Source organism: Phoxinus phoxinus (assembly GCF_949152265.1).
Source record: "Phoxinus phoxinus genome assembly, chromosome: 21".
Taxonomy (NCBI): Eukaryota; Metazoa; Chordata; class Actinopteri; order Cypriniformes; family Leuciscidae; genus Phoxinus; species Phoxinus phoxinus.
The window spans coordinates 1,728,388-1,746,433 of NC_136896.1; the positions used below are offsets into that span (position 1 = coordinate 1,728,388).

The 18,046-nt window shown below is 35.4% G+C and overlaps 1 protein-coding gene and 1 long non-coding RNA gene across 3 annotated transcripts; both read left to right on the forward strand.

Moving 5' to 3' along the window:
• Window positions 1–405: 405 nt before the first annotated feature.
• Window positions 406–5,096, forward strand: LOC306990036. The gene is made up of 3 exons (XR_013795792.1): window positions 406–478; window positions 3,000–3,151; window positions 4,280–5,096. It is a non-coding gene; the product is annotated as an uncharacterized lncRNA (long non-coding RNA).
• Window positions 5,097–10,362: 5,266 nt separating this feature from the next.
• On the forward strand, window positions 10,363–17,162 carry LOC306989546 (zinc finger CCHC domain-containing protein 24-like). Of its 2 annotated transcripts, none has more exons than XM_079595367.1 (3): window positions 10,363–10,423; window positions 15,619–15,779; window positions 16,271–17,162. In XM_079595367.1, the coding sequence occupies exons 2-3, from the start codon at window positions 15,639–15,641 to the stop codon at window positions 16,382–16,384; spliced, it is 255 nt and encodes an 84-aa protein (XP_079451493.1). In that variant the 5' UTR covers window positions 10,363–10,423; window positions 15,619–15,638; the 3' UTR covers window positions 16,385–17,162. The 2 variants fall into 2 exon arrangements, with proteins under 2 accessions (XP_079451493.1, XP_079451494.1); XM_079595368.1 differs by lacking the exon at window positions 10,363–10,423 and adding an exon at window positions 14,248–14,322.
• The last annotated feature ends 884 nt before the right edge of the window (window positions 17,163–18,046 follow it).

Consider the following 18,046-nt stretch of genomic DNA (forward strand, 5'->3'; position numbering starts at 1 on the left):
AGTAAATGATGACAGAATCTTCATTTTAAAATGAACTATCCCTTTAATAAAAGGGTGCCAATAATTGTGGCCAACGTGTTTTGGAGAAAAACATTTATTTCATAATGTGATTTCCCACCCACTTTCAATTCTTTTACTTCAATGAAAGGTTAGATTTTTGCCAATTTTTTTGAATGAAGGATCAAAAGGATAAACAATGCAGATTTATTTTTTACAGCCATTTTTGATCATATTTACCAGGGGTGCCATCAATTCTGAGCACGACTGTGTAGAAAAACAAAACAAAAATGCATTTCGAATATTTATAGCAACGTCCTGGTAACAACCCAAACAACATCATTATTCAAGGCACACGCCTCTTGGATAGAAGACCGTATATATACAGACTGCCTCCCTTCCTCATTCAGAGCAAACTCTCCAGATCCATTCCTCACATCTCATCTCATCTCATCTCATCTCATCTCATCTCATCACATAAGTAAGTGTTTCCTTCACAATCGTTTTCTACGTTAAATTAACGCATCGAGTGTTTGGCACGTTTGCTCTGTTCAATTAAAAATCTTGTAAAATATAAAAATCTTACTAGTAACATTTGTAATAAATACTAGTAATACTAGTATCTAGTAATAGGTACTAGTATCTAAAATATAAGTACTAGTACCTAATAAATAACTATAGTGAATAAATACGTGCTACTTGTCACATTTGGAATACATACAAGTCAGAGCTGAATAGTTGATATCTGAACGACAGATCCCCATAGAAGTCAATGGCAAAAATGTAAAATGTGTTACTAGTAACAAAAGAATAGTTACTAGTCACTATCAAAATAAGTGCTATCTAATGAATAAGAATGATGTATTTAATAAGTACTAGTATCTAATAAATAAGTACTGCTACTAATTTAATAGGCACTAAATCTAAATAATAAGCACTAGTACTTAATGGAATTGATACTATCTAAAAAATAAGTACTAGTAACATGAAAATAGATAGTAGGTTTTAAGGATTAAATGTTAAAACGGCTTGCCATATTCATAAATGAATAGATGATATCAAAACAGAATAGTTACTGGTATCTATTAATTTGCTGATATCTTCAACTTCATAAGGAACTAAGAAAATATTAAGAGATAGCCTATCTTCTTTCAAACAGATCATTACTTAAACATGAGTATACTCTCAACCATCCAATCAGAGTTCATATGTAAACTAAGGCTAAAGATGAATTTTTCGTAAGTAACTGGCTTTGTTGGTTTATCTAGCTAATTAATTTGCATGAACGCAAGGAAAGATACATGTTTAATATGACATTTATGGTTTTGAATGTGCAGTAGGCTCAAAATCCAAACAACAGTTAAGTAGATCCAAAAACCGGTTCATCCACCAGCCAAACAACCAGAATACCCAATGATTGGGACTTTTGGAGAGCATTCATATCTCCTTACAATCAAAAATTCAGAATATGAATCTCCGTCACAATGTGAGTCATGTCAAAATAAGATTTGTCATAATAAAAATTTAAATAAAACCAAAACACAAATTAAAATACATTCCAGGTGTTAATCCATGTATGTTGCCTGTAATTTAGAGAGTTTAAGGCACTCCTCTTAAAAAAAAAAAAAAAAAATGCCTCAAAACATGGAGAAACTTTAAGAAATCTACATATTTGTGAATAAAACTGGGCTACAATCAACATGTTATTACACAACAATTAAATCTCTTTGGCAAAAAATCCACCAAAAGGATTTAACAATAGTACTATTGTAAAAAAAAGAAGAAAAAAAAAGTAAATCTTTTGGACAGAATGTACATACCTTACTATCCTAATTAAACCTTAAAGGATAATTCCGGTATTTAACACCTTGAGTCTATATTGTAGTTTGTTTTGGATGAACAAGAGTGGTGGACAACATTTTTTTGACAATGGTTCCTCTCTCGAGTTTTTGACTATAAAAGAATTGGCCATGGACCCATTTAACATTGGAGTCAATGTGCATGTCCGAAAATGTCATTAAAACTACCTTTAACATTAGTTTTCAAAACTGTGCAACTCACCGAGTGATTAGTGATGTTAGTTGATGTTCCAGAAACAAAAAGTGTTGCGAAATACAGTTTCTGTCGTGTTTTATTCGTCATTTTGTAAAATCCCATTGAATTCTGTTGAAGGACTGAGTGCTCGAAAATGACGAATAAAACACGACAGAAACTGTATTTCGCAACACTTTTTGTTTCTGGAACATCAACTAACATCACTAATCACTCGGTGAGTTGCACAGTTTTGTAAACGAACATTATTGGCTGTTTTAATGACATTTTCGGACATGCACATTGACTCCAATGTTAAATGGGTCCATGGCCAATTCTTTTATAGTCAAAAACTCGAGAGAGGAACCATTGTCAAAAAAATGTTGTCCACCACTCTTGTTCATCCAAAACAAACTACAATATAGACTCAAGGTGTTAAATACCGGAATTATCCTTTAAATGATAATGACTATATAAGTGTGTTGAGATCACGTGATCAGTGTAGATTCTGCCCTCTGCTGCTCATGTGAGTTCATTACAGGCTGATCACAGAAAACACTGTGAAACTCCTGTGGGTGTGTGTGCTTTTCCTTCACAGCTTTGTCTGTTTCATATATGCATTACATATTAACATAAATTGTGTTTCATATTGGGGTTTAAAAAAACATTAGCCTATTAAAGATTGAAAACGTCTATGACACATTAACATTTACCAAACAATGTAGGCTACATTATACCATTCAAAAGTTTGGAATAATTACGATTTTTTTTATTATGTTTTTGAAAGACGTTTTTTATTCTCTTCAATGCAAGGATGCATTTATTTGATTGAAAATACAGTAAAAACAGTGAAATATTATTATAATGTAAAATAGCTGTTTTCTATGTGAATATATAGTAGGCTAAAGCGTAATTTATTCCTGTGATCAAAGCTGAAAATTAATTTCTTACTGACCCTGAACTTTTGATAGTGCCGTATCAGGGTAAGCTCGGAGATTACGTGTGTCGCAACTGCGGGAGAAAATGGACGGCTGGGCACGCAAGGCCGAACGTGGGTGAGCGGTGCAGGAATTGCAATAGCAACGTCTATCCTATCATACGCCCCTCTTAAGTATGTATACAGGTGAGAGTTTGTTATGATATATTGCTGAATTATTTAAAGTGGAATCCTAACAAAACTCAAAATTCACCCTATGCAATCTGACTTTTCAAGTAAATGCTGTTTTTATTTTTTTAGCTAGAAAACACAAAGATACTGATTAAAATGTTCATTTGTGAGTTTAGTTTTCTGTCTGGTAAACACAACTGCGGCTCAGGAGCTCAGCGAATGTTTGCAAGCTTTCTGAAGTTTATTTATTGAAGCATCTGTACAAAACGAGCCGCTAAAGAACATCTAAATGCAGTTAGGGTTAGGGTTAGGTGAAACCGTATAAAGTTGGCGAGCATCTGTTTGTTATTAATCAGGACTTCAGACACTGGACACACTGATGTAATAGAGGGTTTTTTTTGCTCAAGATAATGCTTTCATGAGGGACTTTGCAGTATGTTTGGCAGGTTATGAACCGGGTAGAAAACACTGGATGAAGAGCATCAAGTCGGATCTGCTCTCCTCAACGCTCCTGGTGTCCCTTTTTCCTTTGTAATGTTCAACAGATGTTCTTCTATATTGTAAATGTTGTTTTTATGTAGACATCGTGGCTGCTTTTTAAAGTCAGGAAAAATTTTAAAGAGTCCATGTTTATACAAAGCCCTTGATTGATTTTGAGTCGACTAGAACAGGTTTTCCTGCTTGAATGTTGATTATTCTCCTCATATCCTCCATTGTTGCGGCTCCTCTCTTCCCAGTCTGTCAGTAACGCTCTGTTTACTTCCTGTCTCTATGAAGCCCCTCCTTCTGAAAAGCACACTGTGCTCTGATTGGTCGGCTGGAGCAGTGTGTTGTGATTGGTCGAGCGCTTCGAGTGTGTTTGGGAAATGTCCCGCCCCTTCCCATAACCGCCAGTTTAACTCACTACTAACTAACTCAACCAGGCCCCGCCCCTTTATTCTGCGTATTAATTATTATAATGAGGAATATTGTGACGTGTTCGTTCCCGGAAGAAACTCGAGACTACAATGGAGGCGTTTCAGAAGAACTCCCAAAACCTTTTTCTTCCTCAAACATCAACATTACACACTAAAGGAAGATGAAGATGGAAGAAAGCAGAATCTTAGGGATCTAGGATTTAAAATCTTTCCTCTGTGTTTGCAGCGTCCTCTGGAGAAACCTGGCGGCCTGGACGCGTCGGACCCGAGCGAACAACATCCTAAAAATGCTGTGTCAGCGGCATTTATGCAATATGTTGATTGCCAAAGAAAATATATATATTTAACAATTAATCTGTGGTTGTTAAAGTAAACGAAGCACCACAATTAAAACACCACTGATGAATTAGAAAAAGAATGCTTATCTTTTATAATTTGCTTATGTTTGATGATTAATCACTTATATCATTTGAAATTTATGTTTAATGCTTTTCTTTTATGAATCTTTATGCCTCAAATCAAATGTATAGCTGATTGACTTTGAGTGAACTTTTGAACGGTTTAGATGAGGGCAAAAGTCTTTAAGTTTCTGATAGACAGACACAATGTCTCAGAATAAAGTGGTAAACGCATGTAATAGCTAAACATCTTACGGCTAACACCTCAGTGTGTGGAAACATGAACACTAGATATGTTTGTGTCTTCGATGCAATATAGCACACTTACTATAAGCCAAAAAGCAACTGTTTATTAGAGATATTAATATCTGTACTGGTCAGTCTCTACCCTGCACTCAGACCTTGCTCTTTCACAACCTGTGTTTTCAAGGAGAGATCTCCCAACCAACTTTAATTATCTTTAGGCTGAGAATATTATACTCTGTGTGTTTAAATGAATACTTAGAAATATTAGAAGTTATTTTAACTGTTCGTTTCTTGTTTCTTTAGTAAACTTTTAATCCTGATTATGGGTGAATTTATTTTACTCTTCATTTATTATTTGATTGTCTGCTGTTCATAAATAAAATTGGGCTTAATCATCTGACTGGTTCTTACACTCCTTGCATCAAACTCAAAACTAACTGGTCCTCAATTCTCTTTTAATGTGCTGTGAGGTATATATATAATATATCACTCTGAATAGTGTTAATGGAGCATGTACCTTTTATAATCTAGTTAACATCCACGCTGCTTTCTGAACTGGTTGCAGTTCCACTCTGGCTCCACATGAGGGCGCTCACAGGACGAGTGCAGAATGAATGGAGGTCTATGGAGCTATACCCCTCAAAATCCACTTTTCTCAAGATATAATTTTTTGTCTAGTAATTTGAATGTTGTATTCGAAAGGAGATGCAAAGAAATTGCACATTGCTATGTGTTAGATTTTTTAGAGTCACTTATTTGCTTTAAAAAGTCTTTCGAAATGTCAATGACGTCATACACATCGTACGACCAGAGATACTGCTTTACGGCAATCCTTCAGTCACTGTGGTGCTTTCGCGCTCTGCACTTTATTTTCTCTCGAGGCATGACAACACTAGCCTGGGTTTCCCCATACTGCCTTTGCGCAGGGCGATTTTATTCACGCTGAAAGGCAGTCTGGATCATAGACATGTATAAAGGCTAGATGGCTCAAGGCGGAGTCAGCTGTCTCGTCACTTGGCGGCCATCTTAGGTCAGGAGACTGCGCTGCTGCTCCCTGCTGCTGTGGACGGAAGGTGAGTGACAAATGCTCGTAACTTGCTGAATTCTTGACGGATTTACAAACGGTTTGGTTTATTACAAACCTTATTAACGTGGCTATGATTTGTGCTGATGCCGATGTTTGGCTATAATTTTTCACAAGTATGCAGTTAAATAGCCCGCCGCATCCCTGACGTTTATGACACACCAAGCCGTTTGAAAATCGGTTGAAAATTGAGCAAAATATAGTTATTTTTTAGCACTACATGCACAATAGACTTTAATGTTATAACTGGACGAGCGGTGCTGTCCTAAGATGGCCGCCGTGTGACGTCGTCGGGTCCCATTGGCTCTCAGCGCCGGTAAGCCATCTAGCCTTTCTATACCATAGACAGTATATAAACTGGACACAGCGACCCCATAGGTTTCAACGGAGAGAAATGAAGTCAATTAGAAGCATCACTTCCTGATCGCAAGGCGAACTGCGCAGACTCAAACTGAGCTTGACGACGTAGATGTGACGTGAGCAACCTGTAGGTCTTCTAGTAGCTGTGCCGAGAGAAATCTGAATCATTCCCTTCCGAATCTCTCAGAGACGGAGAGCGTGAGCATTAGCTGTCCATGAGCTAGCAGCGGGAGCAGCTTCATCACTCTCTGTGGGCTTCTCCCTTGACTTTATGCCTCCACGTCCTCCCGATTGCCCGTGAGCTTCTCTGCCTGTCCATACGGTAATTTTTCGACTTGTGCGACAGAGTCGCGCAGGGGATGACGCAATCGTTAGCCTATTTTTACAAAAACTGCTTCTACGGGGCCATAACGTAAGATACAAGGTAATGGAGCCTTTTATACATTTTCGTGTTTCTTTAGAAATAAACAATGGACAAACGGTGTCTTTAAACGCCTCAGATGTAAAGTTATTCGCTGTCAAAGTGACGCCAAAATGAATGGGAGTCAATGGAATGATAACAGCAGGTGGGGGTCCGCTAGCCAATGGCGGCGCCCAGGTCTGCTTCAATGTCTTTCGGAACACTGCCCCCCTGTTCTATACATGTCTATGGTCTGGATACCATGGACCAGTTTCAACGGCTCTGCCATGGACCAGATTTTCGCCTCATCTAGGGAACCAATCACAGAACGGGGAGGGAGCAGCAAGACGATGACGACATCTATGCGACACAACTAAGCAGTTTGTTTATATCTATGGATTCAACATGGCAGCAGACGCGAAGCTACCTTTTGATGCAGCCTTAGATATTGAGTTATATTTAGTTATTTTGAAAAAAGAGCAGCTTTTGGCGTTAAACCATTTCTTAAACAATAATGATGTTTTTGCCCTGCTACCAACGATTGGCTATGAGCTACGTACAGGCGCATTTGATAGACATTCTTAGCACCCAATAAACGGCGCCGGGCATTCGTAAACCACGCCTCAAATACGAGAAAATGTACATGTGGTTCCCAGACTACGACAACACAGCGGACACAGGGAAACACAGTTTAACCCATTCAGACCCTGCTGCGTCCATTACAATGGACATCACGTCAACTCCCTCTTTTTTTTACTTCTGGAGCATTTCCCTATAGTTTAAAGCCTGCAGTCCATGAGATTGGACGTTTGTCATCCAATCAAATGGCAGTAAAGCTCTGCATGTAGTAATTATTAAAAAAAAAACACTACATTGAAGAGACGCATGGCAGCACTCCACTCCAAACACCAGAAGCAAGCAACATTTTCTATGGTTTATTTACATTTTTTATATATGTTTGCCAGTATTTTATAGTTTGTATGTAAAATAAAAAGATTGAACTTAATAATTAAAGTTAAAAATCGATTGTAGAATTGCATGTTTTAAATCAGGATTTTTTCAAATGTGTCTGTCCATTAGAATGTACAGTGGGTTCAAAAGCCTGTCACCGAAATCACATTCCAGTAACTGAAGTCCAGTAATGCTGATTGAAATTTCTTATATAAAAAAATCTATATCGCAGTACTGATACATTTTTGAAACTTTTTCATATGCAGAATATACAGTTATGAAGGGCTTGAACATATAGCTGATGGAAATATGTCAGATGTTGACTTTATGTGGAGTGATGAGGAAGATGAAGATATAATAAAAATCCATATTTAAAACTTTATAAAGTAAAATGACTAGCTTCCGGCCAAATGAACATACGGATTTGACTTAAATCTAAAGCGTAATTTGAATATTGACATTTTTCTTACACAAACGCATCGCTTCGATTCAGAAGGCCTTTATTACCCAATAATTTTTCCTACTATTATTTTTCCTACTATAGCCTATATTTTCCTAATAACTACATATTATATTATTTATATATAATATAATATTATCATTATTAGTAATTATTTAGAAAATTATAATAATATTTAGCAGTAATGTATCAATATAGATATTACAGTACAATACCGTATAATTAATTACAGCAGACCAAATTATGAAATACATTAAAAATACAGTAATGTACTCTTTGGTAGTTTACAGTACTGATCTTGTGTACTGTAAAGTGAATTACAGTACAGTTACTGGAAATCGAAATACATTAACTTGCTGGCAACCATGCTGCCAGTAATGTTCTGTAAAAATACAAGAAAATCGTTAACAGAGAAATTGTTTCAAAGATGCACACAGGAAATTACTCTTATGTGAATGCATTGATTGATTCCTAGGTTTATTTTGTTATGAATAAACAAATGTGCGATCAATAAAGCAAAAACCTTACAATTAAAGTTGAAATGTTGTAATGTTCAAGTTTTTGATCTAAAAAAAAGAAAGATGCACAAATAAAATGACTCTAACATGACCATATTGATTGATTCTAAGATGTTTAGTTTGTTACAAACAATGTGCAATCTGTAAAACAAAAACCTCAAAATTAAAGTTGAAATGGTATACTGTTGAAATGTTTTTGACCTTGAGAAAAAGCTTTAAGTATATACCAACAATTTTTATGTTTATTATTTAATTTTATGTTGGTACATTTTTGTGAGGTACACCTGTTTTGACCTGACGTCCATTGAAATGGACAAAAAAAATTACAATTAAAGCCAAACATTTTTTAAAAAAAATGTATTTGGTCTCATTTATAGAAGCCTCATGAGCTGTGACAATTTACTTTTATATTTTTCAGAAACTTTAAACATAATTCAGGTCTGAAGGGGTTATATACTGTCTATGGGAAACACACAGGCTAGAAGACACAGAAAACACTTGAACTTTGTGTAAGGTAAAACTCTTATGGGTGTGTGTCTTTGCTTTTCCTTTACAGCTGTGTCTGTTTCATATTTAAATGAACATATTAACATAAATAGTATTTAATATTGTAAAAAAACATGGAAGAGATGAAATCTGAGATTAATATGGTTTTAGTATGGTAGAGATGATGACATGTCTCAGTAATGGTGTTTTCCTCTCTTATCTGTGAGTTGATGACGTTCATTCTCCTGTCAGACACACTCCTGATGCCAACATGACCAGTTTCTGTTCACTTCTGAAGACAAACCCTTTCATTTCTAAATAAGTTTCTATACGAGTGGAAGGACTGACGTCATACAGGAGGAAGATAAACCTTTGTTGTTTTCATGCAAATTATTTATTTGTTTATATTGGACTGTGATGTTGACTCACTCAATGACTGTCCTGTGAATTCAAGAGGCTTTTCTCTGTTGCTTTACATCTGACACACAAACCTTTGCACTCATTAAACTGTAATAAAGTTCTCCATAAGATGTGTGGCATCCCTTCAGAAACTGTACCATGGCTTCCAGCAAAATACCATCAATACTACTGTAAAATCATAATACATTTGTAATGGATGTCCTTCAGTGTAAGAAGCCTTCAGAATATCTGACATTTTTTTTTATATTATATTCATTATATTACATTATATTATATCGTATTCATTTATTATAACATAGTGCTGTCAAATTGATTATTCACGATTATCGCATCGAACATAAAAGTTTTTTTCAGTAAAGTTTTTGTTTATAATATACAGTATATATATCTGTGTGTGTGTGTGTGTGTGTGTGTGTGTGTGTGTGTGTGTGTGTGTGTGTGCGTCTGTACACACCTAATTATATGAATGCATATATATATATATATATATTCTCTCTCACACACACACACACACACACATTTATATATACACATATATTATATAAACACTGTTATGTTAGATGTGATTAATTGCGATTAATCGGTTTGATGTGATGGATTTTTTTATGAATAAAATAGTAAACTGTATATCAAACTAATCATTATTCCAACATCTAGCCTTACTTCTCCTTTAGACCTAACATCTACCACTTGAATAACACTATTGTATTATTATATTATATATTTGCAATTTAATAGACCATAAGTTACTTGTCACTATTTGGATATAGTTATACTAAAAGTAACTGTTAGATTACTTAGTAATTAAAAGCTAAAAACAAATAGGGATAGTAAAATAGTAAACTATTTATAAGTAGTAAAACAAAACAAAAATGCATGTAGAATATTTATAGCATCGTCCTGGTAACCCAATCAACATCATTATTCAAGACACACGCCTCTTGGGGAACAAGAAGAATATAAACAGACTGACGTCTCCCTTCCTCAGAGCAAACTCTCCAGATCCACATCATCTCATCTCAGCATCTCATCTCATCTCATATCCAAGTAAGTTTTGCCTTTACAATCAGTTTCTACATTAAAACAATAATGTATAGAGTGTTTTGGCTCTGTTATTATAGCAAGCCGTTTTAACATTTAATCCTTAAAACCTACTAATATCTATTTTCATGCTACTAGTGCTTATTATTTAGATACTAGTATCTATTCCATTAAGTAGTGCTTATTATTTAGATACTGGTGCCTATAATACTAGTATTCATTAGTTCTTATTTTTTAGATACTGCTACTCATTAGATACTAGAACTTATTTCGATAGTGACTGGTAACTATTATTTTGTTAGTAACACATGTAAAATTTTGCCATTGACTTCTATGGGGATCTAGAAAGAAACTAGTATTTATTCCAAATGTTACTAAGATTTTTTATTTTACTAGTAAGATTTGTAATTGAACTCTTGGACGTTCTGACTAGTCAGTCTATGACGAGTTAAAAAAAAACAGTTGTGACTAGTAAGATAAGAAATGTAACTAGTTACAATTAAAAAAAAATAGGCTAGTGTCTAATAAATAAGTAGTAACCTATCGGAAAAACTACTAGTAGCCTATCTATTAAATAGGTAGTATCGAATGAAAAAGGCAATTGTATAGCCTACAATAAATAAGTAGCATGCTTACAAGTAATGGGCTATTTAAAAATATACAAGTCAATATTGGAATTGAAGTTTGATTGATTTCAATAAGAAACGCGAGAACAGCTTTAGATCAGGCATACTGGGGTCCTAAACTGGGACTCAACACTTATCTGGGTCTCATCACTTAAAATCTAGCATAACTTTGGCTTCTATGAAGTTGAAGGGAAAATTATCATATAACATTAACATTAATGTAACAATAAATTCATTATGGATCATTACAAATACTTTGCTTTAAAAGTAGCTACCAAGTAGTCACACAGTGAGAAAAAAAAATCTGTATAAAAAAGAAAAAAAAGAAAAAGATTAATCGATATAATCGAGATTTCCACCCCTAATATAAGTGTGTTGAGATCACGTGATCAGTGTAGTTTCTGCCCTCTGCTGCTCATGTGAGTTCATTACAGGCTGATCACAGAAAACACTGAAATGTGAAACTCTGGGTGTGTGTCTTTGCTTTCTTCACAGCTGTGTCTGTTTCATATATACATTACATAGCCTATTAACATAAACAATTTCATATTTACATTAACATATTAAAATAAATTGTATACCAGTAAGAAACATGGAAGAATTAAATAATTTCTAAGATGGAATCTGAGATTAATATGGTTTTATTAGTATGGTAGAGTTGTGTGAGTGATAACATTTCTCATTAATGGTGTTTTCCTTTCTTATCTGAGTTGATGACTCACAGATAAGACTCTTATCAAGACTCAAGTGTGCATTAGTCAGAAACTGTGAATTCAAGAGGCTTTTCTCTTACATCTGACACACAAACCTTTGCACTCACTAATAAAGTTCTCCATAAACTGCCCTATTGAGCAGCAGGTGGTTTATATAGAGCTGGTGCTGCAGTGACGTAAGAGGCTCAGATACTTCTAAATAACATATGTGTCACACACAGCTCATATCCAACACAAGTAAGTCCTTAAATACAACACAGGCTCTGGAATTATTAGAAATGCAGCTTGAATGATTTCAGAAATATGTTTAAAGTATCTCAATGATCCTGAGCCAACCACAGATTCCTAAAAACCACAGCAAAGAGATTAAAGACATGTGAGTGTGTCAAACACAGATGCTTGTGCGCAGATTCAATTATGAAATTAAACTAAATTATGTTATTTAAACTGCAACATGATACATCTTAAATTGTATTCCACAGTTCAGAATGTTACTGTGATGTGATATCAAATATTATAATGCAACAACTGTAACGATGTAACAGCGTAATGTAACGTTTCCATGAAGAACTGTAACATCGCAATACTGTAAAAAAAACATCAAATGAAACATTATTAAAGATTGAAAATCTCTATGACACATACTACAGTATTCACAATATATAACATTCAAAAGTTTGGAATAATGAAGATTTTTTAAAGGGGGGTACAATGGTGTTTCATGTATTCAGAGTTGTTTACAGTGTTAAAGAGATGGATTCTCATGCTAATAATGGCCAAAGTTTGAAAAGTTATTTTGAACGAATAACGAGTAACCCCAGAGTGCAGTCTGGACGATGGGGCGGGGCGACACTTTGGGGCGGGGCGACACGTGTCGCTCCGCCTACCAACAATTTCATTGGTTTATAATACAGCAATCTTATTGGAGTAGACACTTGAGGCATGAGCATGCGCATTCCTTTATGTACGAGTTTATGAATGATCTTCTATCTACGCAGTTTCGCGCAGTTTGGCCGTAGGCTACTACGTTGTCCCATGGCGATTTCAGTAATGATCAATTAAATAATGTTTTTATTAACTTAATACGACTTAATAAGTTAAATGAAGTACAACAAACAATAACAATCCCTTCAAGGCAGACCGCCGTGTGCTGCTAAATATGGGGAACGAATTCTTCATTCGTGGCCACAATACCTAGGTCTATATCAAGTGAAGTAAAAAAAATGTGTATAGCGCTCAATTCACATCGTTTTATAGCAGCTTTACAAACAGTAATATAGGCCTAAGCATTCATATTGAGCCGTTTTAGAGCTGGGCGATATAAATAAATATGTTGCTGATATAAATCATACGATGTTTTAGATTTAGCTAAATTAAATTTATTAATTTACCCAGCAGATAAGTCAATGACACTTTAAGGGAGCAATGATCATGACTGCATTAAATTACTAGCATTGCAAGGAGAGATCGCCTATTAAGCTGATGTCATGCAGTGCTGCGACATTTTACATCATTAATTTATGCTTCTTCATTTTTCCATTATAAATAAACTCGGGGTTTTACACTAACACTACATAATGATAATTCACTGTATTTCAGTAAGACACAGTTCCGAAAGTGACAAATAAGACAATAATAGGCTACCAAATAATACAAGCCCTGGCCATTGTTTTTTTGTGTGTGTGTGTGTGTGTGTGTGTGTGTGTGTGTTTTGTTTTTTTTGCGTACAATGGGAATTTAAAAACCTGCAGTGCTGAAAAGTGGAAAAAAAATAATACTAAAACAGATATTATTATGTCGATCTATAGCAAATATGATTATTTATGTGCTCAATTTAAGTAAGTAGGTATAAATAAGTAGCTATTTGAAGTAGGCTGTTAGGCTATAGGCCTATATGCACAGATTTACAGCGGTGATTTTTTAAAATAGTTAGGCTACAGATATAGCCTATGCCAGTGTTAATATTTGAAACTATTTTTAACAGGTAAACAACAAGGAAATATGTGTTTGCCATTAAACATTTTATTTGCACTTTGTGCCAAAAAATGCAAGCATTGGAGAACAAATCTCGTTAAAAAATCAACAAAAAACGGTCGTGCTAAAAAATCAGAGCACTAAAATCAGCTGCTTGCGTTCGGGTTTGTCCGATGTCTTTCCTTTAATACAGCGATTTATCATAATTTGCGTAAAATCCAGAGTTTGAGCTGATCCACCGACCGACCTGGTGGAAATATGAAATGGTGCTGTCGGTGCTGTCACCAAGCGTCCGTTTTTAAACAATAACTTTGTCTATTCTGTGTCTTAACAATAAAACATTATCCAATAGATCTTAACTAAAATTACCATGGTAAACCGATAATATACGATTAGAGTTAGCATTTAATATTTCTTTAATATGGACAAATTATTCACAAAAATAGTACATAAAGAATGCGCATGCTCAGGCTTGAATCAGGCCAATAAGATTGCTGTATAATAAGCCAATTAAATTGGGGGTGGGCGGAGCGACACGTGTAACCCCGCCCCAAAGTGTCGCCCCGCCCCATCGTCCAGACTGCACTCTGGGGTACTACCGAATAACAGAGAATTTCTGTGCTGAAAATCATACTTCCGGGTTGCAACACGTTTCGGCTGGTTTTTTTCTATCGTAGATCTAATGACGTAGACCAGAGTTGCTCTCGGAAAAGCGCGTTCACGCACACGTCGACCAGAGGAGAGAAAGACCGCGCTCATCGACGCATAGACATCATATATCTCGCGCTACTACCGGAAATCATAATCAGCAGCGCTAAATAGGAATGGTTGATGTCAAGAATGTCTCCAAAAAAGTGTGTTTTGGGATGTGAGGGAAAGTTTACCTTGTTCAGCTTCCCAAAGAACCCAGTGTTACTGGAACAGTGGATGCAGTTTGTATTTCCGGGACAGCAAAGGAGTGTGGCAAGTGCGGTTTTGTGTTCTGGTCATTTCAGTGACGAATGTTTTATTAACAAGACCCAGGTCGTCGCTGGATTTGCAAACCAAATACTATATAGTAATATATGGCATACCGCACCACGATCGATAATAAGCAAACCTTCCCGGGCGCTCCCGCTTGACTCTATAGCTCCGCCCACGCCCAGAATCAAGGACCTCGGCTTCTTCCGGTTAGAATCGGAAAGCTGTATTTTAATTTTATAAATATGATGAAACTAAAGACTTTTTGGAGATATTAAGGACGCACTGTTACTCTATAGGTACTCAAGATTAACATGAGATTGACTGAAACTAAGTATTTTACCCCCCCTTTTGTTTTTGAAAGATGTCTTTTATTCTCATCTAGGCAAGGCTGCATTTATTGGATTAAAAATACAGTAAAACAGTGAAATATTACCATAATGTAAATCTGCAGTTTTCTATGTGAATATATAGTAAAGTGTAATTTATTCCTGTGATCAAAGCTGAATTTCCAGCATCATTACTCCAGTCTTCAGTGTCACATGATCCTTCAGAAATCAGTATAATATGATGATCTGATGCTCAAGAAACATTTATGATTATTATCAATGTTGAAAATGTGTTTTTGTGGAAATTGTGACACATTGGATTTTTTTCAGGATTCTCAGGATGAATAGAAAGCTCAAAAGAACAGCATTTATTTTAAATAGAATATTTTGTAACATCATAAATGTCTTCACTGTCACTTTTCGATCAGTTTAACGCATCCTTGATGAATAAAAGTATTAATTTCTCACTGACTCTGAACATTTTATAGTGTACATGGTACAGAAATACTTTCAGCGTGTGATTCAGTCATTTATTTTTAGTCGAGTCACGATTCTCGTTTGTAAGTCTACTGATGAACTAAAGATTGTTCTCTTACCAGGCTCGTCCTAAAGAGGTCTGATGTCGGATCAGGAGGATGAGAGGTGTTTCGGGGAGTACCAGTGTCCCCAATGCAAGAGGACATGGATGAGTGGGAACTCGTGGCCGGACATGGGTCAGGAGTGCATCAAATGCCACATCAACGTCCTTGCTCACAAACAGGTGAACACGCTCACTTTAGATGAAAAACAGTCTAAAAACAGAAAGTTTGTTTTCTGGTTGCAATATCTTAAACATCCTTGAAACAAGATACTTTAGCAAAATTAAATGATATATTGCTGAAAAGGGTGTTTGATTATGATTTGACTTTTCTAACTGTAGTTAGTGTGTAATGTTGTGTTTTCTAACTGTAGTTAGTGTGTAATGTTGCTGTTTGAACATAAACAACATCTGCAAAGTTACAACGCTCAAAGTTCAGAGCAAAGGGAGATATTTGCTTTTAAGAAATTACTTTTTAAGGACTACAACAAACAGCTGGTAGGAACTACACGAGCTTCCTCCCGGGTTAGTGACATCACCAACCCTAAAATTTACATAAACCCCGCCCCCTGAACACGATTTATAGATTATCAAGACAGAATATGCTAATCAACGACTAGAATAGGAGATCTTCTAGGGATCTAGGATTTAAAATCTTTCCTCTGTGTTTGCAGACTCCTCTGGAGAAACCCGACGGCCTGGACAAATCGGACCCGAACAAAGAACATCTTCAGCATCTCTGTGAGAAGTGTAAGAAGCTCGGATTCAACTGTCGTCGAGTTCAGTGACCTCTGACCCCCGGCATCCTAAAGACCAGATTCACCCTCTTTCACCTCGTACTAAAATCTGCTCCACTTTAGCTGGACAATATTCACTGATTCCTGATTTAAAGCAGAACTCTGAGTAAATGAAACTGGATGGTGTCAGCAGCATTTATACAATATGTTGATTGCCAGAGAATATATATATAAGTAAGTAAATGTAGCACCACAATTAAAACACCACTGATGAATTAGAAAAAGAAAAATATATATATTTCTTTCTTTTGTTTTATCAGTTGCTTATGTTTTATCATTTGAAATGTATGTTTAATGCTTTTCTTTTATGGAGCGTTATGCCTCAAATGTTTCTGATTGGGCAAAAATCAGTAAGTTTCCTAAACATCTTGCTGTGTACGGACTAACACCTCAGAGTTTAAAACATGAACACTAGATATGTTTGTGTCTGCTTCGATGCAATATAGCACACTTATTATAAGCCATAAGCAACTGTTTATTATGGAGATTAATATCAGGTCAGTCTATACCTTGCACTCAGACCTTGCTCTTTCACAACCTGTCTTTTCAAAGAGAGATCTCTCAACCAACTTTAATTATCTTTAGGCTGAGAATATTATAGCTACTCTGTTTTAATTATAGGCCTATTTAAAATATAAGAAGTTATTTGAACTGTTTGTTTCATGTTTCTTTATTAAACGTTTAATCCTGATTATGGGTGTATTTATTTTACTTTTCATTTATTATTTGACTGTCTGCTCTTTCAGAAATAAAAATTGATTTAATCATCTGACTGGATCTCCTCCTTGCATCAAACACAAATAAATTCGAAAATTCTCGGGACAGCAGCATGTGTCCAAATTTTAACCGTTCTATTTCATCAAAAACGATCAGAAAACAGGGTTTTAAGTGTAAAATACCGAACTTGTCCTTTAGTAATGGTGCATCAAATAGTATGGAAGTAGCGAAACTCCGTTGCAGTTTTGACAACAATCGCTAGGCGCTGCTATCGCGCTGTCGCCATTTTGGACTGAACCAACGGCGTTACCGTTAGCACAACTATACAGCATTATGTGGAAATAATTGGAAACAAAGAAAACTGTTTTCTGCCATCACAACAACTACCAGTGTACAACCAATCAACTAGCATAATTCATAGATCCCCCAAAGATCCAGAGAGGTAGGTTAGAAACCACTGTTTTTTATTAACGTTAAAGTAAGCTAACGTCAACGATAACAGTGCTGTAACGTTAATGTAAGCTTGGTAACGTTGTATTTGGTCGAAATCGAGTCAAGACTCGAAGTGGGCTTTTTAAATCACATATTTTCAGAGATATGAACACCTAACCTGGCAAATGACCACTTTATTAATTAATTGTTATCACTAAATTAACCCTTTAACTGTCACCATTTTTCGCAAAGACATGAACATCATTATCCAAACTTAAATGGTTGTAATTCAAGAATGCTTTGGTATGAGTATGACCTATAGTTGGTCTTGTTTTAAAGAAGACATTTGCCAGATTATTGTTGAAGTGAAATAAATTATGACAGTGAAACATAACATTAAAAATTTAAACAAATTTAAAATGATAATTAATAATATTTTATATAAAATATATTACAAAATATATTTTACTCTAAAACTACAAGAAACGGCAAGTCTACGGATTG